This window comes from Dipodomys ordii, unplaced genomic scaffold (assembly GCF_000151885.1).
Source record: "Dipodomys ordii isolate 6190 unplaced genomic scaffold, Dord_2.0 Scaffold47, whole genome shotgun sequence".
Lineage (NCBI taxonomy): Eukaryota > Metazoa > Chordata > Mammalia > Rodentia > Heteromyidae > Dipodomys > Dipodomys ordii.
This window is the reverse complement of record NW_012267263.1, coordinates 10,414,457-10,442,145: the sequence shown is the minus strand read 5'-3', so window position 1 is coordinate 10,442,145 and position 27,689 is coordinate 10,414,457. Positions and strand designations below refer to the sequence as shown.

The window sequence follows — 27,689 nt, the reverse complement described above, 5'->3', positions numbered from 1 at the left end:
GCAAAATAAGCAAGTATTTTTACTATTTCTACCCTGTTTAAACTTATCCTTGCATTTTGATAGCTTTTAAAAATTAGAAATAAAAAAAAAACAAGCTTAAGCTGGGCATTGGTAGCCCACACTTGTAATCCTAGCTATTTAGGAGTCTAAGATCTGAGGATCACAGTTGAAAGCCAGCCTTGGCAGGAAAGTCCATGAGACTCTTATCTCCAATAAACCACCAGAAAACTGGAAGTGGCACTGTGGCTCAGAAAAGTTCAGGCAGGGACAGTGCACAGACCCTGAGTTCAAACACACACACACACACACACACACACACACACACACACACACACACACACACACACACACACACACACACACACCAGATCAAATGCGATATGAAACAAATATAGTAGTAATTTTAGATCACATGATGAATATAGATGCTTGACTGACTTTAAAACATAATATCAGATGTATTACAGTAACCTAAAAGACCACAGTTGGTTTATGTTAAATTGTGAATCTCAGTAAGATACTTGGAAGTGGCCTATAATGTATATTCATACACAAGGAAAATAAAAGCTTTTCCTGTCTTCAAATATAATGACCCACTCTTACTTTACCATGCTCTGTCATGACAAAAGAAATGCAACATTACCCCCTGCCAAGTACTTCAGTATTAATTTCAAGGAAGGTTGAGGAATCAATATTCTTCACTACACAGTAATTATTCAAGAAGGAACTAAGAAAACTTCTCCTCATCTTTAAAGCAGAGAAAAAAGATAAAATTTAACTGTGGTAGCAAATCATAAAGATTTATATATTTGAAAAGATTTGGAGGGAGAGTCATAAATAGGTAATTGTGGGATCAGTACAAAGAAAGGTCAATATAGACTAGGTATAATTGAGAATATCCAAAAATTGTATGTGGCATCTATCTTCCAGTAAAATAGGAAAGCTCTTATTATATTTGAAAAGCACCTTTTCAAAGGCAGGGGCTGTAGCTCAATAGTTCAGCTAGGAATGCTCAAACCCTGGATTTGGAGCAAAACAAAACAAATAAAAAGCACCTTGTATTTACACAAGTATTTATATACTATTAAAAAGTGTTTTGTATTTCAAACTCATGGAATCTTATTTAATACAGTATATAGGCATTAATAATCCCCCTTTGCAATGATGAAAAATAAGATTTAGATAAATTGCTGGGTACAGTAGCTCATATCTATAATCCTAGCTACATGGGCAATTCAAGTTTGGAGGATTGATGTTTGAGGCCAACCTGGGGGACATGTTAGTGAGACCCTATCTCAAAGAATAAGTTGTACCAGGCACAATGGCTCATGCCTACAATTTTATCTATTCAAGAAGGAAAGATTGTGAAGATTGTGAGCCTAGGCAAAAATTCATGAGAACCCTGATGAACCTAACCTGTCATCCCAGATATGTGGGAAGCTGAGATTAAGAGGACTGTGGTTCCAGGCTAGCTGGAGGTTTGAGACTCCATTTCAACAAAAGAAGGAGCAGGTGGTATGTGTCTGTCATCCCAGTCAGAGCAGGAAATGTAAAATAGGAGGTCACAGTCCAGGTACACACTTGAGCAAAATACACACTTGGGCAAAATGTAAAATCCTATATTAAAATAACTAGTGTGAATAAAAGGGCTATGGCTGTGGCTAAAGTGCTAGAGTATATGCCTAACAAGTATAAGGCCTGAGCTCAAAGTCCTGTGTTGCAGAAAGTGGGTGAGCAAAAGAAGGAAAGGGGAAGGGGAAGGTAGAAGATGGGGTAGAAGTGATACAGATTCCCTACCAAGCATGAGGGCCCGGATTCAAACCCAAATATTTCCAAACAACAAAAAAGAAATATTCAGGTAAATTGGTGATTTTAAAGCAACATTTCTGCCTTCCAGTCAGTCTTGTGCTCCTTCTTATAGACAGACTGTGCCAGTCTGGCTATTTAATAATGGCTCTTCTTTCTTGGTCAATTGACTTCATATGCATGTAATCTCTCTGATCTCTATTCCCTACTCTCGTTTTCTATACCTTCTCAGCAATTCAGATCAATAAACATTTGTTAAGTCCCTATGGTGTGCATGGCTAATTACTGTAGGAGCTACAGAAATAAATCAGACACAGGCTTTGTGATCCAAAGAATAAAACGAAGAAAGAACCACAAATTCAAGTGCAAGTCAATTATAAGCTAGAGGAAGAGCAAGTGATAGCATAAAAAAGGAGAATTTACTTCCTCGTGGTGAGCATCAGAGGAAGAAATAAGAACATGATTCCTGTTAGTAGTGGCATTTAAGCTGAGTCTAAAAAGATAAGGATCATACAAGAGAATGGAAAAAAATAGCAAGTAGAGAAGAAAGTAAAAAGGAAAGCTAAGTGCATGCATAATTCCATAGAGTGTGTAGCTTGGTTCGATCAGAGCGCATAATACATAAAGTGAGGCTGGGAAGATGAGACTGGACAAGGGAAGGACAAAGCATGGTGGACCTGAGTGTCAAGATAAGAACTTTTTTCTTTTAGGTAAGAACTTTTGATGTCTCTCTGTAAAATACTAAATCAATAGCCTGAAGGTTTTGAGAAGACAAGTGAGGCACTCAATGTATGTCTGAGGAACAAGACTGGAACAAGACAACAAATCTGGAGAAAAATAGGCCAGACACTAGGACAAAGGGAATAAGGGAAAACTAGAAAAAAAAAAAAGACAATGGAAATTGAAAGAAACTAGAGATTCAAGAGGCATTTTGGTGACATACTCAAAAGAACCTAATAAAACTCAGGGGAGGAGGGTTGTGTCAGCACTGGGACTTGAACTCAGGGCCTGATACTCTTCCTTGGCTTTTTCACTCAAGCCGGCACTCAACCACTTGAATCATACCACCACTTATAGCTTTTGCTGGTTAATTACACATAAGAGTCTCACAAACTTTTCTGCCTTGTGTGGCTTTGAACTGTGATCCTCAAATCTCAGTCTCCTGAGTAACTAGGATTAAAGACATGAGTTACCAGCAAAAATAAAGCTTTAAGTATTGGTGCTGAGTGAGTGTAGCACTGAAGAGGATTCTGACGTTGTTTGGGTGCATGGAGATGCCACTAAGAGGGGGAAAGCTCTTTCTTTCTTTCTTTCTTTCTTTCTTGCTGTCTCTCTCTCTGTGTCTCTCTCTCTCATGCTTGGTAGGCAGGCCACTTAAGCCAGTGTACCAGCTCCTTAGCTCCTTTTCAGTATTGGTTATCTTTGAGATGGGGTGGCATGCTTGAACCACTGTGTCCTGCCTTAAGTTCTTTTGTTTTTTATTAAATTTTTTAATTGCGAAAATAAGGGAAACCATGGGACCTATGTTTCTTTGGGCTTGGCTTACTTCACTTAATATAATTTTTTCCAAGTCTTTCCATTTCCTAACAAATGGGGGAATGTCATTCTTTCTGATGGAGGCATAGAATTCCATTATGTGTATATACCACATTTTCTTGAGGGGCATCTGGGTTGGTTCCATATCTTAGCTATGGTAAATAATGCTGCAATAAACATAGTTGTGCTGGTAGCTTTAGTGTGGTCTTGTTTGTGAACATTTGGGTAAATGCCCAAAAGTGGGATTGCTGGGTCATAGGGGAGCTCTATGTGGAGTCTTTTGAGGAAGCTCCATACTACTTTCCAAAGTGGTTGAACAAGTTTACATTCCCACCAACAATGTAGTACGGTTCCCTTCTGTCCACAACCCCTCCAGCATCTGTTGTTATTAGAGTTCCTGATTATAGCCATTCTAACTGGGGTGAGGTGGTATCTCAATGTTGTTTTGATTTGCATTTCTTTTGTGGCTAGGGAGGTTGAGCATTTCTTCATGTGTCTATTGGCCATCCTTCTTTCCTCTTCAGAGAAGTTTCTCTTTAAGTCTTTAGCCCACTTATTTATTGCTGCCTAAAGTTCTTAATAGTTCATCAGTAACTCTCTTAGGAGAAAAAAAGGTTGTTTTGATAGCCTTACCTGAACAACATCAATGCAGGCATCCAAGTAGATGCAACCTTTAGATTCTTTTGAATTTTTCTCATCTTTATAAGAATTGAGAATATAAGAACCATCAGGAAGTTGAGTCAAGTAAAAATATCGTCTTTTGAATACCTACATGGGAAAATCCAACAAAGATATACTTGTTATATATACATTACATATAGATGGCTTCTTTGTGCTAAGAATATTGAAGAGCTTGCCAGCCACTGTGTACAGTCTTTAGGAAACCCTGAAAAGTTGTTAAAATTATGTTTTTCATCATTCTTTGCTTTTTTCTAAAAGAAGGATAATAGAAATTCAAGTAATCTACCCTCAGAAAATCAAATATAGAGAAGGGCAATACCAAAGATTTACTTTAAAATTTACAGAACAGTTTGATATCTGAATCACTGGCTTTTCTATCTTGCAGTTTCCTCAGAGTCTATAGCATCTTTTTCCATTTAATTGTGAACCTTGACTAGATCCTTTCACTTGTTTATATCACCACAAAGTTTACATACGAATACCGACATTGTATGTTTACATCTCACCTGCATATCATACCGCACTCACCGCTGTATAACAGGGCCCTTGATGCTTAAAGTCTACTTAAAGTGACTTCCCAGTGAAGCACAGTGCCATTTGTTTGAAATGAGGGATTCACAATAGCTAAGGAGTGGCCCACTGCTATAACTCACAGCAAAGCAAAGCCCATAGAAATGAGGAAAAGTGCCTGATTCTTCTCCCCTCCAAACAGTCCTGGAGCCTAATAAGTAAGCAAAGGGGGTTAGGAGTTATCTGATGAATTGATGTTTCTTCCGATAAGTTATAAACTGCAGGCTGTTGTCAAACATTTGTTATAGTAGAATTTTTTCCTGTTGCAATTCCCCAGGATAACAAATGTAAAAATCACTCCAGAATGGGAGTCGGAACAGAGACCAAAAAGACTATAGAACCAGCAATTATTGAGGAAATACATTCCGTTGCACCTTGTCCTACTCACAAAATTTGGCTTGAAGATTTGAGCTTGTCAAAAACTGAGTGCCAGTGGCTCACTCCTGTAATCCCACCTACTCAAGCGACTGAGATCTAAGGATCGCAATTCAAAGTCAGCCTAGGTAAGTCCATGAGACTCTCAACCAGTTAAAAAAAAATCAAGTGGTAGAGCACTAGCCTTGAGCAAAAAGGCCTCAGGGATAGTACACAGTCTCTGAGTTCAAACCTTAGGACTAGCACACACACAAAAACAGATGCAAGTTTGCCATAATCATACATCTGATTATGATCTCTGACTATTTTGAGGACTTTAATCATGAAATGAATATTGTTTGTCCAGGTCATTCTTGCAAAGTACTTAACTTCTACCAAAGTATCTGGTACACCAACAATTTTTTTCTTTATAGCACAAGCAAGCAAAATATGTAAAACATGTTAGGAGATATTTCTTTCTTCCCTGGCCTCTAACTTGTGACCCTCCTGCCTCAACTTCCCAAGTGTTGGGGTCATAGGTATATGCTACCATGTCTAGCTAAAAGGTATTTCATTTTAGTAAAAAAAAAAAGTAAAAACAATAATAATGTTGGTAGACACTTTTGACTTAATTAAATATTGTTGATTTTTAAATGAATGACAAAAATATAGCAGTGTGAAGCATATCCTAACACGACATACTAACAAATGCTTCTGCTTCTATTTTAGGGAATAGCCATGTAGAATATATAGTGATATAAAGGAGGTCAAGAAGGAAATACCAGCACTGCAGACTTGGTTCAAGTAGTGCACCAGCTGTGAGCAAGGCCCTGAGTTGAAGCCTTAGTACTGGCACATGCATGTGAACAAACATGTGCATGTGCATGCACACCCACACATACACACATGAGGAGAGATCCAGGTACCAGTAGCCCATACCTGTAACCCTAGGTACTCAGGAGGCTGAGATCTGAGGATTGCAGTTCAAAGCTAGACAGGGCAAGAAAGTCTGTAAGACTTATCTCCAATAAACTACCCCAAAAAAAGCCAGAAGTGGAGCTATGGCTCAAGTGGTAGAGTGCTACCATTGAGCAAAAGGAGTTTTAGGAATAGTGCCTAGGCCCTGAGTTCAAGCCCTGGACCAAAATAAAAAAGAATATCAGTTTGCTTTTCAATGTTGACTAAGTAACTTTAGAAAATGTGTGTGTATTTATAACTTTCATATGTTTATATAGACATTAAATATCCTTTATCTAAAATTCTTGGGAACAGAACTTTTTCAGATTTTGAAATACTTGCATAAATTAATTTGCCAGTTACATTTCCCTAAGAAAATTATAACAATAACCAATCTGGATTTTCACATTAGGGATCATCAATCTGTAGCTCATATATATGTGATAATATAAAGTCTTGTGCCAGGCCCAAAGAAACATAGGTCCCATGGTTTCCCTTATTTGCAATTACTAGTATATATCTGAGACAAGCAGAAACAGTCAGATAAGTTGATGTTAGGCGAAATGAACCCCAAGATAAGGACTCAAATGTTTTTTTTCTTTCTTGCGATTATTTCTAACATATTTATAAGTTGATTTCTTTGTTGCTTTGTATGTCCCTCCCCCATGGTATAAGCCCTGTTTTCACTGTATTTAATGTTGGTATAATTTGTGGAGGGGAAGGGAAAAAACAAATTGTTTAAATAGGGATACAGGTGGACCCATTGCCACAATGAGATGTACAAGTCCGTTATGTTGAAAAACGAACTTTACAACTTTGGCGATGGGTGGTGGGGGAAGGGGGGGAGGATGGGAAGGGATGGGAAGGGGAAACAAAGGAGGAGGCAACAATGCTTGATAAGAAATGTACTCATTACCTTGCCCATATAATTGTAACCCCTCTGTACGGTATTTTCACAATAAAAAAAAAAAGAAAAAAAGCTCACATTTAAATTTACAGGGAAAAAATCTAGATTAATATATAAGGAAAATGTTAATCATAATGGTAACTGCATGTGTATGTTTATTTATTTTCATAACAATGGTTCACACATCTGTTATTAAAATTACAGAACCAGAGGACCCATAATTACTGAACTCACTTAAAATGAACATGCATTTTGAACACTTATGTTATGCGAAAACACTTTTTTAAAGAATTATCACATATGTATGACAAAAATTAGAATATATTTCTGAGGCAAAATAATAAGAAAAGCCTGTAACTTAGTTAGAATTTGAATTATCATTAAATCCTAAGCTTAAAGCCTGCAGCTTCAGCAATATGATTGGTAAAAACTCAGAGTCCACAGCCAGAAACAAAGAGGACAGAAAAAAGGAAAATATCGAGCAAAATATTCATGGCACAGAGTCAAATCAGCATGTGCAATGCTTTTCACATGTACAAGTGATGAAGATGGAAATAGATGGAAAGGAATGTGAGATTCAGCTCAATAGTCTCCTTTAACATTGCAATTATGTCTAAACGTGACACTGAGGTAGGGAGGCCATGAATGGGGGGAAAAGAGTATGATGCCTGAAAGAGCCATGGAAAGCACAGATGCCTTACTAAGGATCTTGGTAGTCAGCCAGGAATTCTGGCTAACCAGCAGTGAAAATGTCCTCAATGCTCTGCTTTTCTCAGTCTTTTCACTTGTAAAATCATGGCCTCACCGCCTTTACAGCTCATTTTATTCATGATCTACAAATTTTATTGAACTTCAAGAAGGCACAGAGCAGCTTCACTGTGGGAGAGCTATCCTCTCTAAGAGATGGCTCATACACTCGAAGCCCTTGATTTGCATAATAAAGAAAAACCTGAGATGGTGTCTCATTCTGTTACCCAGGCTAGCCTTAAAACTCCTGGGCTCAAGGGACCCTCAGACTCCTGAGGATGTGTACCACTATGCACAGCTGAGGAGCTGTTTTTAAAGTTCTACTATGTAAAAATTAGACTCAGCCCAAAAGATTGGAAGATCTATTACGCTCTTGTCTCATTCTAAAATTCTATGATACCTGCTGAATTAAAACTCCTGGGAAACTTTAAGGTGTCTTTTTCAAAAAAGAAAGGGTATCCTGAATCTCTGATATGAAATTAAAGGAGAAATCTGAAATAAAACCTCTCGGATATTTTTGAAACTTTAGGCTACAGATCTATATTCTTTTATATTTCAGAAAAATGAAACACTAAAATAATAACTATGTAGAACAGTGGCAATTAGTATATATCATCTTTCAAACTGAAGATCTCAAGCAAAAGCTAATTCTCTTAATGTTGTTTGGGGCTAAGTATCATTATTCACATTTTACCTAAGAGCAAACTGAGGCCAGGAGCCTGCTGAAGTAGACACAGGGATGTCTCTTGTAGAACTGGAATCAGACTCATGTGAAAGCAACAAAGAGAATCTCGCATAAACCCTCCAATGAGATCTAAAATATGGAGCGTCGGAGGGAGGCAGTGATGGGGGAAGGTTAGCAAATGGGTATTAAATTATGGCTCTATAGAATAAGAAGTTCTAGTGTGCTACTGTACAGCAGTGTAACTATAAATAGCAATATATTATACATTTCCAAAAAAGCAAGAGGAAAAGATTTTCAATGTTTTCACCTTAAAGTTATAAATGAATAGCTATTTTTAACCTGATGTAAACATAACACAATTTACACACATATCTAAACATCATATGGTACCCTATTAAATATGTACAACTTGTAGGATTTACCAGTTAAAAACTGATCTAAAAATAAAATCCTTCTCACAGCCTGTAACACTGTTCATGATGGGGATTCAGTTTACTTCTTTGATTTCTAATCATGCTGTTTCAGCTACACTGGCTTATCAGCCTTTTCCTCAAACATCCCTAGCGAACTCCTTTGGGCTTTTGCATTTCCTGTTCCTGCAGCCTGGGATCCTCTTTCCAGGCATATTCACACACTTCATTTTGGAGCATCTTGAGGTCTTTGCTTGAGTCTCACCTCCTTAGAGAGGTCTGTGGAAGCACCTATACTAGAGAGCATTCTTTTATTTTTTTTCATACTTGTTATATATCTCATTTTTAATGTACTGTCTGTTTCTAGGTCATTCTGGTCCATGTTTCATCAATTGCTCTAAATCCACAGCAAAGCACATACTCACTAACATTTTGCAAAATGAAAGCAAAGTAAATAATTCATCCTCCAGCAGATTGTTCAGTGGTTTCATCCAACAGAATGGTGTTTATAACAGCCCCATTTTTTTTGTCCTCCCCTTTGCCTTCATTATTTTTCCTACGGAGTACAGCTGACAATCCTCACCTTACTCTGTGAGGAACATAGATCCAGAAGAGTGACTCTATAAGACCACCCAGGAGACTAAAATGGGGAAGAAGCCAAGAAAGTTCTCTGGGATAAGGCCACATCAAGTCTCCTGAAAGTCCTGTGCTATTTGGAGTACAACATTTGGAACTCTTTCTGCAACCAGAGAAAAAGGCCTTTTGATGTTCAGTTGCATCAAAATGAAAGAAAGGCAGAAAAGCTAGAGCACCTTACACTCAAAATAGGAAAACTTGTTTTTTATCATTTTAAGACAAACCTCAGTGTTTACCTATGTGTGCTATTTACTGCTGAATGACATCAACAAGATGCCCTGACAAAGAGGGCTTTGAAGGGGAAAGGGAAGACTAGTGGGCCAGGAGCAATGCAGTGATGGGGGTGAGAAAAAAAATCTACTTGACCAATGTCTCAGAAAGAACAGAATGGCAGGGATAGCAAGGGAAGGGAAAGAGCCAGAGAGCAACAGACATGTTAGCTCTCATAACTCTTATAAGCAAAGATGAAAGAATCAGTGGGGAAGAAAACTCCAAGTTTATAAGAATGTCAGGAACTTTGTCCTGTGAAGAACTCCTACCATTAGGTTGACAACCTAATGTACCACTCATCTCTCTCTATTGTACAATTTCACAGTTCTACCAAGTTTTAATAGATTAATCATCTGTCAAGAAAACTTTTTTAAAAATACCTTTTCTGAAATAATTCTACTATATCTGGACATTGATGTTCTTTTTTAACTTTAATTTGTCTAATATGTCTATAATCTGCCGTTTCTTGTTGTAGATGCATTACTTTTGCAGATTTATTTATTTCTGTATGGATCCTGCTCTGGTTTCAATGATACTGTTATTCACATGATAAGGGTCACAAATCAGATCTGTCATTTAAGGCACTTCTACAATCCACTTAATAAAATAAGGACAGGCTGGGCGCCGGTGACTCAAGCCTGTAATCCCAGTTACTCAGGAGCTGAGATCTGAGGATCGTGATTCAAAGTCAGCCCAGCAGGAAAGTCCATGAGACTCTTATCTCCAATAAACCACCAGGAAACTGGAAGTAGTGCTGTGGCTTAAATGATAGAGTGCTAGCCTTGAGCTGAAGAGCTGAGGGACAGAGCCCAAGCCTAGACAAAGTTCAAGCCCCATGACTGACAAAATAAATATATAAATAAAATAAAATAAAATAAAGACAATGGCTAACATTGTGGAGTGCCTTCTGCCTCACAGTCTCTGGATAAGTGCTTTGTTCATTCTATATCATTTAATCCTCAAGACCTTGCACTATCATTATGGTCATCATCTCCATGTTACAGAAGAGAAACTGAGGCAAGGGGAGATTCTAAAGGAGAAGGCAAACTTTATCTCCCATGGCTAACACACCTGCTGTTTACATACTGCCTCCACACTCATGTTCTTTCTGATTTTCTTTCCTTTAAGACTCTTCTTTTTTGTGCTGATAGTAGCCCTTACACTCAAGGTCTCCCACTCTCACTTGGTGTTTTCACTGAAGGCTAGTACTCTATCAATTGAGCTATACCTCCATTTCCAGCCTTTTGCTGGTTAACTAGTGATAAAAGTTTCATGGCACTTTTCTGCCAGGACTGGCTTTAAAATGGAATCCTCAGAACTCTGCCTCTTAAGTAGTTAGAATTATATATGTGAGTCACTAGCTCCTGGCAAGACCCATCCTTCTTCAAAACAGCCTTCTCCGACTCCAAGCCACAATAGTCGGAACTTACATGATACTACCTTTAAACAACTAATTTTTTTTATTGTGGATCTAATCTCCCCAATGAGGCTTAAGCTCTACATGCAACACTTCTAGTTGTCTATAATACTAACACCTTATACTAATAAAAGTACGTGATATCTACTTGGTGATGCATTTGTTTATTCCTAGTATATAGGAAACACCAAATAAATGGGTTTTAAAGAGTGATCAGGTGGCGAATGGAAAAAAAGAAAACACAGACACACACATACAACCCCAAGCCAGCAAAAAATCTTATCTATAGTAAATGAGTGTTAATCCTAAATATGGGGAAAGGGATAACACTGAAATTTACTCATTACCTTACACTTATATAACTGTACATCATCTTCACAATAAAAGAGTCTAGTACTACTTTCCAAAGTGGTTGAACAAGTTTACACTCCCACCAACAATGAAGTAAGGTTCCCTTCTGTCCACATCCCCTCCAGCATCTGTTGTTGTTAGAGTTCTTGATAATAGCCATTCTAACTGGGGTAAGGTGGTATCTCGGTGTTGTTTTCATTTGTCTTTCTTTTATGGCTAGAGAGGTGTCTATTGGCCCTCCTTCTTTCCTCTTTAGAGAAGTTTCTCTTTAAGTCTTTAACCCACTTATTTATTGGGCAGTTGTTTCTTTGAGGATTTGTTGTTGGGGATTTAATTTTTTGAGTTCCAGGTATATTTTAGATATGAGACCCTTATCTGTTGTATGGCTAGTGAAGATCTTCTCCCAATATGTGGGCTTTCTATTGATCTTGCTAGCTATGTCCTTTGCCATGCAAAAGCTCTGCAATTTCATGCAATCCCATTTGTCCAACCTTTCTTTGATTTGTTGTGTTTCTGGGTCTCTATTAAGAAAATGTCGGCCTGTGCCAAGGAGACCTAGGGTTTCTCCTATTTCGTCCTGTAATGTTTTCAGGGTGTCTGCTTTGACTCCAAGGTCTTTGATCCATTTGGAGTTGATTCTGGTGCAGGGTGATATATAAGAAACTAGCTTTAGTTTCCTACAAGTGATTAACCAATTTTGCCAGCACCATTTACAAAAAAAAAGAGTCTAGTAGACTTGAGAATACAACTGGACCAATGTATCAAAAATAATACATTTTTCTTTTCCTCTTCTTTTAATACACATAGTGACCTTGACCTCTAAGCAATTATTTTAATCTTTTTTTTGGGGGGGTGGGTCCGGTCGTGGGGCCTGAACTCTGGGCCTGGGCGCTGTCCCTCAGCTCTTCAGCTCAAGGCTAGCACTCTACCACTTGAGCCACAGTGCCACTTCCAGCTTTTTTTTTTCTGTTTATGTGGTGCTGAGGAATAGAACCCAGGGCCTCATGCATGCAAGGCAAGCGCTCTACCACTGAGCCACCTTCCCAGCCCTATTTTAATCTTGTATGTACTTTTGGGGGTCAAATACTCTCTTGACTTGTTGTCTTCTAACTGAGGAGGAAAAGAATCATCCTTTAATAGTCAAAGAGAAGTAAGGACTTCTGGTCTCCTGATATATAACAAATGACTCTCTTTTATGGAAAAATGGGGCACCAGAGGTGAGTCATACATCAAGCAGTTGAACTTGTAACCTCAATAACATATCACGGCAGTTCAACATTTAATTGCTGTCAATGGGGAGGAGAAAGCCAAGAAGATGCATAAAGGTGGTGGGTGTCCCAATGGTTGGCCAAGAATGTGCAACAATTCTTTTCAATGAAAAAATACCCTGAAGATCAAATTCTTCCTTATTCCATGTATCATTATATCCCTTAGGAAAAACTGTTCTAAATACCAGGGGAGAGTCATGTCTAATATCATCGTTACATAGTCCATATTGAATTCTTTCACTGATTTGGAACAACACTGAATAAAGTTGATGTCTCTAGCAGCTAATTGAGAAAGAGCACAATGTAAAGGAACATGTTTTGTTTTAAAGATTGGAGTTTATGTCCAAGGGAGCACACATTTTCTATGATATCTTAAACTTGTCTCAATATTTCTGCAGGAACTGATGTGGTCTGTAAGCTATATTATCACTAACTGAAAAGTACAAATTAAGGAAATTTATGACTATGAGAAGGCTTATCCCATTGTAACATAACTGCCACCAACAAAGCAATTTACAAGTGGCCCAGACAATCACCAGCACTTTGGCAAGAGCTGGAGGACACCAACATCCTCTTGAGAGGAAGTGCTTGTGCACAGAGCCCTGTAACTTGTGCAATGAGATACATCATTAGCAGCTCCCCATATCCTAGGCTTCCCAGGCCAGTAATGAAGTTACTCAACAAGCACAGGGAGAAATCAGGATCATTTCAGAAAATGGTACAGTCTGTAACTTAACAACTGACCACAGCTGAGGAAAGAGTATACACTGGGGAAAACACAAACTTTGATTCCATAAATAGGGGGTCTTATAATCTTCCACTATGAGAACCTCAGCTTGGTTGTCTCACCTGCTTCTCTTTTCCCTCAGGCCCATCACCAGCAACTTGGAATATTCTTAGAAACTCTCTTGATTAGAGACTTGACTTCTAAAGTAGATCAAATGCAAATTGGTTTGTCTATAGCATTTGCATTACATTAGACCATGTGGTTGTTTTCTCTTTGGAGAAATTAAGAGTCTTCCAATTTCTTTATCTGAATTGCACTTTTCTGAGTCTCTTCTGATCCTTTCCTTCTTTTTAATTTTTTAGCCTTCCCTCTAAATTCTATTTTCCCCTTTCTTGTTATTAAGGTTCTTTTATTTCTGACAGTTATGATGTCTACAAGAAAGACTCAGAAGGTTTTGAAGTTTTGTGCATCATTTCAAACATTCCAAAAGATTCTACATCAATTTTTTGTTTTGTTTTGTGCCAGTCCTGGGCTTGAACTCAGGGACTGACTGGGTGCTTTTGTGCTCAAGGCTAGCACTCTATCACTTGAGCCACAGCTCAGCTCCACTTCCAGCTTTTTTTGGTGCTTGACTGGAAATAAGAATCTCACAGACTTTCCTGCCTGGGATGGCTTCAAAGCTAGCTTCAAACCAGAATCTTCAGATCTCAGCTTCCTGAGCAGTTAGGATTACAAGCAAGGAGCCACTAGCACTTGGCTTTCATAATTTTTTGGCGGCAAGATCTCACCATGTAGCCAAGCTGACTTTCATGCCTTAGTCTACCAAGTGGTGGGATTATGGACATGAGTCACCACACCTAGCTGATTCTACATAATTTGTTAAATCAGAAAAAAATATATGCTGATCCTGGGGCTTGAACTCAGGGCCTGGGCACTGTCCCTGAGCTTTTTACTCAAGGCTAGCACTCTACCACTTGAGCAACAGCTCAAATTCCCGCTTTTTGGTAACTAGTTGGAGATAAGCGTCTCACAGACTTTCCTACCTGGGCTGGCTTTGAACCACAATCCTCAGATTTTAGGCATGAACTACCAGCACCTTGCTAAAATTCAGAAATTTTTAAATGAATAAGAAAATTTAACTGTACAGTTTGTGGTTCTTTTTTTCTTTTTTCCTTTTGTTTATACCCTTTTGTTGCTGCTTTATTTCTATACTCTTTGTCTTGCATATAAGTTTATATGATTTCAGGAGGGGAAGGGGAAGAACAGAAACAGTGGGACAAACCAATTCAACAGTGATATTCACTAGAGACTATGTTGGAAATGAACTTTGCAACTTGGGGAGGGAAGGGTGTGGGGGAGGAACCATGAGAAAATGGCGGAGGGGGTAACACTGTTCAAAAAGAAATGCACTCATTACTTTCATGTGTAACTGTAACCCCTCTGTACATCACCTTTACAATAAAATTTTTAGTTTAAAAATAAAAACAGAAACCATTTAAACATACAACTTACTCTAGGAGGTACCACATGCCCTGCTTTTATTTCCTATCAACCCCTAAAGGACCTGCAAGGCCAATGTCAAGCCACAGTGCATCAAGGAGACTGAGATAAAATACAAAGGAAGCAGCCTGGCTTCTATGGGCTGTTATTTGCCAATGAGTCATGATTAATACCCAGATCCTACTGCGGCTGCTTCCTGGTTAGTCTACTGTGAGTTTGCAGAGTCTCTCTAAGCTTGGATATTCTGATAAGCAAAGGTTCTTTACTGTTAACTCTGTGAGCTCTAGTTTCTGTAGTGCTAGTTAGTAATGCTACTAAAGTTTCTCACCAGTGTGGGCTAGATATTATAGCAAAGAGGGGACTCCAGCAGTGCCAGGAATAAATCTACCTCCAGTATTGGGAAAATGACTCAGATCATAGCACACCTGAGTCATCTTCCATTCGCTTTTGAGATTCATTTGCATTGTTCACTTTGAAGATTCACATAGTACAAACAAACCTGTAGAAATTTTTCTTTTCAACATGTGTCTTCTCAGCCCTTGGCCTCAGTCCTGCCTCTGCCTTTCCACAAGCTGGCTCAACTGCCCATGCCACCAGAAGACTTAACTTTTCTCCTGTGTCCGAACCAACACAGACTTGAAGCAGAAAGAATTCACGTGGCCCTCTATTCTAACAGGGCACCTTAGGTAACCAGCCGTAGTTCCTCAAACTGTCTTGGTTCATAGACCTGGAATTCTGCTTTAGGCCTACTCTAAGCTCTAGTCTAGCAACTGGGAAATGACTACTCACTTCCACCCTTTAAACATATCCTTACATGCCTTCTGTTTATACAGAAAGAAAACATGGTAATATTTATTATTTAGAGTAATCACTCCAAGTTTGATCTAAATCCAATAAAGTTAAACCATCAAATAGTTAAAATGCAATTCATATAGGATAAAGCAACCATGACAATTTTTTTCAGAACACTTTAAAGGAATCTTCCTTTCATGTCCATTCTAACTGTAACAAATCCTGAAATACAATATTCCTGCTTTGACTTACAAGGTATAACCAAGAGAGTATAGGATTTATGGATAGATAGCTCCCAGAAACACAAAATGTAGACCTACAATCTGCAATAGGGAAGGACAGGGATAAATGATATCCATAATCAGAAACAATTCCCAAAACTCATTATGGCCCTTACATTCCAAAGTATCCCTATTAATTTTGTTTAATGCGTGTAGCCTCATATGACCAATTTGGTCTACTCTTTCCCTTCATTTGCTTACTGTCTTACAGAGGTTTAAGAAGAAATAAATGTCTTTTTGTGCTATATGAATTATATGTCACACATAAAAACCACAAAGTGGCCAAAATATAAGCACCTGGGGGTAGAAAGAGAAGAGGCAAATTAGGCTATGTCATCAGTGGCACAAGCAATTGATGACCTCAAGACAAATGGCAGTAGGCCTCTTCATCTGGACCACATGGTTGCCAGGATGCCTCGTAGCCACCAACCACTTGATGAATTTATGATTCCTACCTGGTCCCCATAAGTTCTAGAGTTTAAAACTTCAGATATAAATAATACAGAAGCTAAATAATCAATCTTTAACTATCTGATTATATTACTTGTTTTTATTGCTAGTATAGTAGTGAATTACCACAGACCTGGTGACTTAAAATAGATTAATGTCATAATTCTTTAGGTTAGAAGTCCACCATGGATCTCACTGGGTTAAAATCAAGGCAGAGGAGAATCCATTTCCAATTCATTGCCTTTTCTGACTAGAAGAGGCTGTCCACCTATCTTGGACTGTGATTCTATGTTCAAAGTCAGCTATACAGCATCTCTTTCTCTGACCTGGCTCCATTCTCATGTCTCTTATCCTGCTTCTCTTTTCCTCCTCTCTCTTCTACTTAATCAGGACCCTTGTGATCACATCTGGCTCACTTGGATAATTCAAAATGCCCTCCCTATCACTTCACTACCAACTTTCACTCCCCTTTTCCATGTGTATGTAAGGGAACAAACACAGATTCTAGAGATTAGGCCCATTAACTCTTTCTACCACATCATTTAATCAGTTTCAGAAGTTACGAAATAAGACTTTACAGGAAACTGGATTTTTATTGCTACTATATGGGCTCCTTAAAATGGAAAAGTTGTAGGTAAGGCAAATTAAAATCCAAAAGTATAAGTGAAATTACTTTAAATATTCCTGTGGTGAATTATTTTGTGAATATATTGGTTTCCTTATATCTTGTTTTAGGAATTCAAATTTCCCAACAATATATTTGCGTAGTGTTGAGCTAGAACTTAAGTAGAGGTAAGAGATATTAATATTTTGAGAATGTTAGAAGAGGGAATGGGAGCCAAAACTGCAGAAGCCAGGTTATAGTCAGAGGAGGGAATCATTTCTAATGTTCAGCATTAGAAATGTAACTGTAGTTGACAAGTAATCATTAATTTCAAAATAAATAGTAGAGAAGATTTTGAATGTTCCCAGCATATAAGAAAATGATGAACATTTTGAGTGTTGAATGTGTTGATTACCATAATCTGATCACTGCAGATTGTACACACATATTCAAATGGCACCCTGGACCCCATAAATACACAGTTTTTTTGTTGTTTTTATTTACTTTTTTATTTTTTATTTTTGTCAGTCGTGGGGCTTGAACTCTGGGCCTGGGCGCTGTCCCTCAGCTCTTCAGCTCAAGGCGAGTGCTCTACCGCTTGAGCCACAGTGCCATTTTTGGTTTTCTAGTGGTTTATTGGAGATAAGAGTCTCATGGACTTTCCTGCCTGGACTGGCTTTGAACCGTGATCCTCAGATCTCAGCCTCTTGAGCAGCTAGAATTATAGGTGTGAGCCACCGGAACCCGGCTTATTTATTTTTATTGCTATTTGTGGGGCCTGAACTCTGGGCCTTGGCACTGTCCCTCACTTCTTCAGCTCAAGACTAGCACTCTACCACTTGAACCACAGCACCACTTCTGGCTTTTTCTGCTTATGTGGTGCTGAGGAATCGAACCCAGGGTCTCATGCATGCAAGGCAAGCACTCTACCACTGAGCCACCTTCCCAGCCCCAAATGCATAGTTTTTATGTGTTAAAATTTTTAAATGATACAAATCTTATTTGGCCATCTGAACAAAATTCTAGCCCTTGAATGTATATTTCTGAACATGATAACAGCTATATTTTAATGAAGACTTGAGACTTGCTCAGCTAGTGAGCTTTATTATTATTATTATTATACTAGAGTATACTGGTTAGCAGGATAGGTTCTGGAATCAGCCTACCTAGGTTCACATCTATCTTACCTCTCAAAACTTGGAGTATGGTTTAATTATCAGATTTCTCTATGCCACACCATTTCCGGAAACTAAGAATAATAATATGGGACTGCCATGAAGAGTAAATAAGATACAGAATATAAAACACTTGGTATGGTGCCAGGCACACATCATGTACCCATTATGTGGTTTTTCATCTAATCACCACACACTGAGGCTCGTATTTAGATGCAGAACATAGAAAGCATCCTGGAAGTTGGCTTCATTATCTTGGGGGCTTGAAAATGAAAGTGAGGACAGGACATGGCCCCTAAAGGAAAAGCAGCAGGCGAAATATTCAATTAAGATCAAATTTGAGTCTTATCCTGGTAGACATGTATGGCTTCTGCTTGCAGGGTATTTGAAAGATAGAATGACCTTCAATACTTAATGAAAGTGTAAATCATCTTCAGCAAACCACATAATTTTATGCTGAATATCTGAAACAGCAGTTATAGCCAGTATGAGGGAATAATTTGTTTTTCTTCTCAAGAGTCTTGAAGTTGCTTATTAGCTTTTCCTTTGGATCTCCATGCCTCTTCACTCCTTCCTGAACAAAAGCCAATCCCACATCAATAATGGGAGAACAACAAAGGAGGGGGTAACAATGCTTGACCAGAAATGTACTCATCACCTTACTCATGTAACTGTAACCCTTCTGTACAGTATCTTTACAATAAAATAAAATTTAAAAATAAAATTTAAAAAAGTATTCTAGGCTCTATATGATTAACCCCTTTCAACATTACTCCTTTTATCTCATACAAGTCCCTTATACATGCTCACTATCTTGGCCAAAGTAAAAATTTTCTAAATAGATTTCTGAGCACTCTAAGGCATGTTCTGTGTAGAAGTGAATTTGGTGTATTTCTTATATAGTTTGGAGGCTAGTGGCCACAAGGGACTGCTAGCTTAGATACATATACTTTGCCACAGTGACTAGTATTTAATATGCACCTAATTAATATTTGCTGAAGAAATGGATTGCCCTATACTTCTACTCATTAATTCCTTCCCACTTCTGAATCTCTGATGCCTTTTTGAAAGCTATTTTCTTTATTCAACTGACAGCCTCCTTCTTAAGCTTCCTAATTCAGATGTTAATAACTACATTACATTTCCTTTTAAAGGTACACTTCTAAATTTAGGTTCAGAAGATTCACGTTTTTTTAAGCCCCATGTATATGTGAGAATCTTCTCATTAATGATTTTCTTTTTCTTTTTTTCCCTTGATGCCAGTATTGGGGCTTGAACTCGGGGCCTCTTGCTCTCCTTAGCTCCTGGATGGCACTCTACCACTTGAACCACACTTCTATTTAATAATTTTCTTAACTCACTGTAAGATAAACACTTTTCCAAACAGACTACAATATCAGCATCCTTAAAATAATGGAAAAATATTGTAACTACTTCTTACCTTCATGGTAACTGTAATGGTACTATTTACATTTGCTTTATGCAACCAGCCTTGTTTTATGACACCACCCTTTTGAGAACACAGAGAAGATGAATCCTGAAATACAGTAAAAAGCCATTGACAAAAAAGTAGGCATTTAATTAGTCAACACTGAGGGTATACAGACTAGACACTGCCCCCACTTCTTAATTAAGTCATAAACCCTCACCCACCTCAGCACAGTTTTAAAATCATTAACTAACTATAAAATGAAAAGCCCTCTGCTATGCATGCAGTAGGCACTTAATAGATGTGAATTGTACAGGCTCACATCTCAGAAAGCCTTCTGCATTAAGCAGTCAAACCTGACCATGAGGTAGTCCTAAGAGGAATCTTTCAGGTAAGAGAATCTAGATGAAACACCACACCACATGCCCAACACAAGTAAAACAACTCTACAAACCTAGCCTACAGGTGGAGGAACATGTTTATACACAGATCTAATCATTTCACTTGATTTATTTTCTAAACCCATTTGGAAAGATAACAATTTAAAAAAACATTAAAAACCACTTATTCCTTTCAAAGCTGGCCATGGAGCATTCAAAAACAACTCATCCAGTATCTCTTTTCGAGGAATTCTGTTCAGAATCTTTTTCAGGAGAAGTAACCTTGAAGAAATCAGCACAGTTCTTCCATAATTACCTCATCTTTCTCACAGTCCTCATCAATCTCAAAAACATGATTAGGAATCTTTTCTGGTCTCAGAGATTTGCTGAAAATGCAAGAGGATTGTCTTAGACACTGCACAGAACAGACCAACAACAAAAAAACAAATATTTGAGATGAGAACACTCTTTCCCAAGCAAGCAAATGCCAAGACTGAAGAGTAATCCTTTTCTCCTTTCCAAACAGAGATTCTTCCCTTGGAGTAAACTTACACTGCTTTTTTGCAGTGCTGGGGATGGAAAACAGGGTCTTGTGCATGCTCAGAAAATCTCTAATACTGAGATAAACCCCAGCCCCCTGATAATCTGTATATAAGGACTCCCACATTTGCAGCCAGCAGCAAAGACATAACTAAGACCAGATACACAAAAGGGCAAAAGTTGCTAAGGAACCTGAGCCAGAGATGTTAACAGTGACTGAACTTTCTTTTCTCTGGGTCAAAAAGTAACATAGTCTACTTCTAGCTCTTCATTTTCATTTTTTCCGCTTAGGATTTTTACATTTAGGATTATTATCTTCTCTGGAAAAGTACTTCTAAATTACAAAAGATTACACAAATGTCTTATTTCTCCTTTACTTTTTCTAAAATATTTCTCATATGATATCCTATAAGGTTAGTAATAGTCAGGATGAGAAATGGAAGGAGAGTTCAAACAGGTTGACTGACTCGTCCAAGATCATCCAGCTAGTCAGTGGCAGAAAAGATTTGAACCATGATGACAGCCTGGCTTCTGAGCGTGTGCTCATGTCATTTGTTCAACTCAGTTGACAGAGATGCTTGGGGTCATCAAATTGATTCAAATATTTTCTATCTTCTTCATTAACACTTTTGGAAAAATGCTTTACTATTTTATCCAGAATCAGTTAATAGTATTTTATGATATAGATGCACTAAAGCCAAAAAGTAAGCTTATATATTTTGGAAAGCATTTCAATGAGCAAAGTTAAAACATATTAAATTAGTCGTTGGTTTCATTACAAGAATGCCTGGCACCAGTGGCTCATGTCAGTAATCCTAGCTACTCAGGAGGCTTAGATCCAAATATTGCGGTTCAAAGCCAGCCCCGGCAGGAAGTGGAGCTGTGGTTCAAGTGGTACAGTGCTAGCCTTGAGCTGAAGAGCTCAGGGACAACACCTAAGTCCAGAGTTCAAGCCCCACAACTGACAAAAAATATATATATTATAAAAGAGGTTTCACAGGTGGTTTTCAAAAGGGTAAATAACACTGATAATTCTCCTCATGAAACATGTTTCCCTTGAATTCTAAACTTACCATGGCAACATTCGAAAGTCCCCAGAGAAGTCTTCATACTTATAGTTTACCACATGCCAGTCTGTGCTATAGGTTTTAATACACTAAAAGAAAACAGAAATCTTGAGTTTGAAGTATAGGAAAAGTTTAAGTATTTCCTTTTGGGGGGCTTGGCCTCCGGGCCTGAGTGCTGTCCCTGAGCTCTTTTGCTCAAGGCTAGCACTCTACCACTTTGAGCCACAGCTCCACTTCTGGTTTTCTGGTGGTTAATTGGAGATAAGAGTCTCATGGGGGGCTGGGAAGGTGGCTCAGTGGTAGAGCACTTGCCTTGCATGCCTGAGGCCCTGGGTTTGATTCCTCAGCACCACATAAGCAAAAAGAAAAAAGCCGGAAGTGGCGCTGTGTTTCAAGTGGTAGAGCACTAGCCTTGAGCTGAAGAGCTGAGGGACAGTGCCCAGACCCAGAGTTCAGGCCCCACAACTGGACCCCCCCACACAAAAAAAAAGAGTCTCATGGACTTTCCTGCCTGGGCTAGCTTTGAACCTTGATCCTCAGATCTCCCAAGTAGCTAGGATTACAGGCATGAGCCACCAATGCGCAGCTTCATATTTCTATTTTTTTTAATCAGATAGTGTACTGACAAATTTTTAAAAAACTGTTTCAGGAAATATTGGTACATGAATCTTCTTGTGAAGAATCAGCTGGTGACAATAAACACCAATTCATATGCCTTTTTGAATAATCAGATTGCAAGACCAGGGAGTACTGAAATCCAAAAGAAATATCCCCAAACCACAGGCTACTTGTGAAAATGTTTAAGCTGTATTTTCTGGATCATATCAAGAAATTTCTTATGTAGGTCAATTAAGTTCTATAATTTTATTTTCCACTCATAATAAAAGGCAAATACTTTATTTTATATAACTAAATTTCAAATACACAGATATATAACTATTATATATATATTCTCCTGTATCCATTGAGCCCATTACCTCTTTGACAAATAAGCTCTGGGCCCTCTTTTCGGCATCTTCTGGTACAGTAGATTGAACTGTTCTCCGCTGACGACCTATCACTGAGATCTGGAAGACAAAGAACATTCTTTAAGAAATGGTGTGGAAAACGTAGTATTTGTTCTTCCAAAAAGTGTTTGTGGAGTGGGAGCTGGTGGCTCACACCTGTAATCCTAGCTACTCAAGAGGCTGAGATCTGAGGATCACGATTCAAAGCCAGCAGGGAAGGAAAGTCCATTAGACTCTTATTTCCAATTGGCCACCAGAAAACTGGAAGTGGTGCTATGGCTCCAATTGATCGAGCACTAGTGAGCAAAATTGCTCAGGGACAGTGCCCACCCCTGAGTTCAACTGCTAAGACAGACAAAAAAGCATGTTTAAACTCACAGATATGTCTTCCATGGGGAACATAAGCAGGTCTCTGAGAGGGTCACTGTAAATCTGTGTTTTCCTTTGTGCGATAACATTTTCATAGTCCAGAGGCTCAACAACCTTGGCCTTTTCCTTTATAAGAGACCAAAAATAGAAGTTGTTATGGTCAAACTCAGAAAAGTTCCTCTCTCTCTCACTGTGTATTAAAGATGCATTACAGGAATTATTGATACTAAGTACTTAAAGGAGACACTTTCACTAGAGAAATATTCTTCATAATGATATAATCTACTTACCATATGTAGGCTCCCCCTTGCTTTTTTGTAAATCCAAGACCAGGACCCAAACTTGGTATCTGACTCCTTCACTCACTGGCTGGTGCTGAACCCCTGGATCCATGCCTCCAATCCCTTTTTGCTAAAGACAACAATTCTGAATAAACAGCACCATATTCTGTATGTCTGATTGCCTTCCAAGCATTTATTGAATTTTGAGCAAACCTACACTCATTCTCTCTCTCTCATATATATATATATATATATATATATCCTCAATATTCACAGCTCACCAAGTAACTACAGGGGAGAAACTCTCAATATTATGTATCTTCTTTACATTAGGGATGCTGTCCAAAGAGTGTACTAAGTTTCAACATATCTGGGATAAGCCTGTATACTGGAGATGGATCAATCCTGTGGGCAGAGCATGAAAGGGTGAAGGTCTAAGTGGCTACGTCAGTTGCACCCCTGTTGGACTTCTAGGTAATTGTGGAATGAATGTTGAGATATTTAGAATCAATCAGAACCATAACTCCATACGCTATTTACAATATTTCAAACCAAATTGAGTATCTATTAGTGACTTTGTTTTTCAGGGCTAAGGGTCAAGCCCAGGGGCCCCTGCATACAAAGCAACCTCTTCTACCATTGAGCTACAGCCCCAACATGTATGATAGTGATTTCTAATTATGATGTTTTCATTTGAGTGAAATTTCATTAAAATTGAATAGTCAAAATTGTATAAATAAAGCCTGAATTTAAAACATCAAAACTTCACCACCAGGAACTGAAAAACATATTTAAGGAAACATATGACTTAGATATTATACAACATACACATGTATTAAGCATTATCTGGATCCCATTAATTTTTAATATTTATGATTTTGTGTATCCATTGCAAGTTAAAAAATAGGATATATTAGAAATTAAGCCAAGTGCCTGTAATCCTAGTTATTCATGAAACTGAGATTTGAGGATATGGCTCAGAGATAGCCTGAGCCGAAAACCTGAAATAAACAGTAAAATGCCAGATTGTAGCTTGGCTCAATTGGTAGAGTGCCAGCCAGGAGCAAAAAAGCCCAGTACGAACACAAAACCCACAGTTCAAGCTCCAGAACCAGCACATACACAAAGAAGATACATTAGAACTTAATATCATAGTGGGAATGGGGTTATATTTATGTACACGGTATTTGAAGCTGTGTCCAATATACTAAATACACATAGGCCTTTGAGAATGGTTTGTATACATGGTTTAAAACAGGTCATAGTTATATCCAACTTCCATATCTGAAGGGCATCTCAGAATTCCTTTATAGGATTACTTAGAAAGATTAAAGTAAACCACTCTAACCAATAAAAATCAGTGTTAAACCAATCAAAATGATCCTGACAAAGATATACTTGTCTTCAAGACTTAAATTTATATTTGTTGATCCAGGAGATAAAATCAAATCACCCCTAGCAGGTTTGTGAACACAAGTGCAAAAAGAGCTGAAATAGAAGAAACAAATACTATTCTGGGGACTTAGAGGTTTTCTAATAGGAAAAGCTGACTTCTCTTTGTCATATCCACCAAGGACCCAAATGGAAGGAAACCAATGGCATCTTTCAGGTTTAACACCCAAGAGTATGTACTGATCTTCTCAAGGTTGAATGAATTAAGCCATATCTTGAGGCCTGAACACAATTTTAAAAGTTATGCTTTTTGTGCCATCTTCCCAGTACAGAGTGCAAAAACAATCCTCAGATTCAACATTTTAACTTATTGAATTAGCATCTACTAATTTATCTTTACAATAATTTCACAGGTACCTACTTCAAGTAACTTTGAAAAACAAAAGAGAAAATATTTCTTCAGCTCTCTACCACAGCTATTCAATACAGGAAGGCATATGTCAAATTAATCAGTTGTTTAAGTATACAGTAAGTATATAGCTTCTAAAATGAGACTAGCTCTCTTTGTTTTGAAGGTCATATATTCAAATTATGTAAAACAACATCCTGCCAGGCGCTGTAATCCTAGCTACTCAGGAGGCTGATATCTGAAGATCGTGGTTCAAAGCCAGCCAGGGCAGGAAAGGCTGCGTGACATCTCCAATTAACCACCAGAAAACGGGAAGTGGAGCTGCAGCTCAAAGTGGTAGAACTGTAGCCTTGAGCAAAAAGAGCTCAGGGACAAAGCCCAGGCCTTGAGTTCAAGCTGCACTACTGCCAACTGCCAAAAAGCAAATAAACAAACAAGATTCCACAATTCATTTAAAACTAATTAAAGTAAGCCTTCTGGGTTTCCATTCTATTCTCTCCATCTGGAGTAGACTGACTACAGAAAAGATGAGGTAGCTATTCTGAGAAAACTTTTCCTAATAGAAGACCTGGTTTCATTTCTGTAAGAAGAAAAAGGAAAAGGAACGGAAGCACTACATTTCCTTCATTTATGAACTGCTAATATTATAGACAGGGGAAAGCTTTGCTATGTGGAATTATCATAATTTAATAAGGTTCTTCCCAGAAATCTAAAACATAACCTTTGCTTAACTTTCCTATTCACCTTTGTTATACTATTATTAGAATTAATATGGTTAGCCTAAGTAAAGCTTTTATCACATTCAAATGGGATTTCTCTCCCAGGCATGCGATTTACCCTTTCTTTCAGTTTCCACAATAACAGGTCTGCAAAGACACTTTTTAATAACTCCAGAAATCTCTGATATAATAATCATTCAAATAATAAATCGCAAGGTTCCACTGTCTACTTCTATACAATTCCATCCAGTGGTAAGTAAAAAACTAGGTATTTATACTATCTGGAGAGAAGCAAGCATATGTTTCAGTCTTTTCTTCCTAAGTAGTGACAGAAAAACCATCAACTCAAAATTGGAACCTACTCAGTTTTCACCATGGAGAAAACAAAACAAAACAAAACGATCTCTTTGAAAGTTCTCATTCTCTGAGCCCTGAGCCTTCTTTAAATAATTTGGAAGTAATAATGGTTGATTCATTTTTGTTGATTCATTTAAAGATCATTTTCCAGCCTTAACACTTCCATATACATTGTAACCTGTTTCATATTAAAAACATCTGCCAAGATTTCAACCTTATATGTGAGGAATGGTCTTAGTGGCTTAGGTTCATCTGCCCATTTTATTAGCAGAATTAGGATCCGAACCTAGTTGTTGTTTGTCCTGAAGTACTAGAGATGGGAATGCATGTGTTCAATATATGCTCTACCACTAACCTTACACACCCAACCCCATTCCTAGATCTTTTACCCCATCCTTTCTTTCTTGTCAGTGTTTTACAGACTTTAGTCTTCTTTGTATAATTGATAAACAATGTTAGTAGCAGAGTTCTGAGTGCTTGCTTTAGAGAATATCTTAAAATAAAACTTTGCAATCAAAATAGCCACTGGGGGCATGTCATTTCCAGAAAGCAAAGTGAGATCAGTGTGTGACAAAGGGTCACACCTGTTGTACTATCACTTTTTATTTTCTTCAAATCAAATATCTTATTTGAAATACATTTATTGGGGAAAAAAGCTGTGTATGACTCTTATTAAGAATGAATTACGGGGGGGGGGGCTGGGAAGGTGGCTTAGAGCATTAGCCTTGAGCTGAAGAGCTGAGGGATAGTGCCCAGGCCCAGAGTTCAGGCCCACAACAGGACCCCCCCCCGAAAAAAAAGACTGAATTACTGGGGCTGGGAAGTTGGCTCAGTGGTAGAGTGCTTGCCTTGCATGCATGAGGCCCTGGGCTCGATTCCTCAGCATCACAAAGCAGAAAAAAAGCCAGAAGTAGTGCTGTGGCTCAAGTGGTAGAGCGCTAGCCTTGAGCTGAAGAGCTGAGAAACAGCGCCCAGGCCCAGAGTTCAGCTCCCACGACCGACCAAAAAGAAAAAGAAAAAAGAAAAAAAAAGAATGAATTACTATTTTTCTAATCCCTAGGAAAACATAATTTTAAAATGCTGATTTAGGGAATATGGTTTGTCACACAGTTAATCTCCCATGCCTCCTTAGGCCACTAAGGTCCACTCTCAGTGGAGTTCGATGTCTACATCCTAAAGCCAGTAGAAATACACAATTCTACAAATTGATAAAATGCTTTGATTTCTACAATAGGGGGAAAGGACTAATTCACAAAAAGAAAATCATTTGAAGCCAGGCACTGGCGGCTCACACCTATAAATCCTAGCTATTCAGGAGGCTGAGATTTGAGAACTGCAGTTCAAAAGCAGCCCATGCATGAAAGAGTCCATGAGACTCTTATTTCCAATTAATTCACCAAAAAAAGAAAAAGAAAAGAAAAAGAAACCCAGAAGAAGTGGAGCCGTGGCAGCACTGGTCCTGAGCATAAGATGCTCAGGAACAGTGCCCAGGCCTGCAGTTCAAGCCTTTCCATTTCCTAGCAAATGGGGCAATGCCATTCTTTCTGATGGAGGCATAGAATTCCATTGTGTATATATACCACATTTTCTTGATCCATTCATCTACTGAGGGGCA

At 38.2% G+C, this 27,689-nt stretch overlaps 1 protein-coding gene across 1 annotated transcript in view; it reads right to left on the bottom strand.

Annotated features, from left to right (window-relative positions):
- Dock11 (dedicator of cytokinesis 11) overlaps positions 1-27,689 on the bottom strand; it is a 196,254-nt gene that overhangs the window by 120,688 nt on the left and 47,877 nt on the right. Inside the window, exons 2-7 of the mRNA XM_013019742.1 lie at positions 22,926-23,042; positions 22,518-22,607; positions 21,547-21,629; positions 20,250-20,319; positions 19,566-19,661; positions 3,976-4,110 (exon numbers count right to left, since the gene is read on the bottom strand). Of these exons, the coding sequence (XP_012875196.1) occupies positions 3,976-4,110; positions 19,566-19,661; positions 20,250-20,319; positions 21,547-21,629; positions 22,518-22,607; positions 22,926-23,042 (591 nt within the window). The remainder of the gene's footprint in view (positions 1-3,975; positions 4,111-19,565; positions 19,662-20,249; positions 20,320-21,546; positions 21,630-22,517; positions 22,608-22,925; positions 23,043-27,689) is intronic.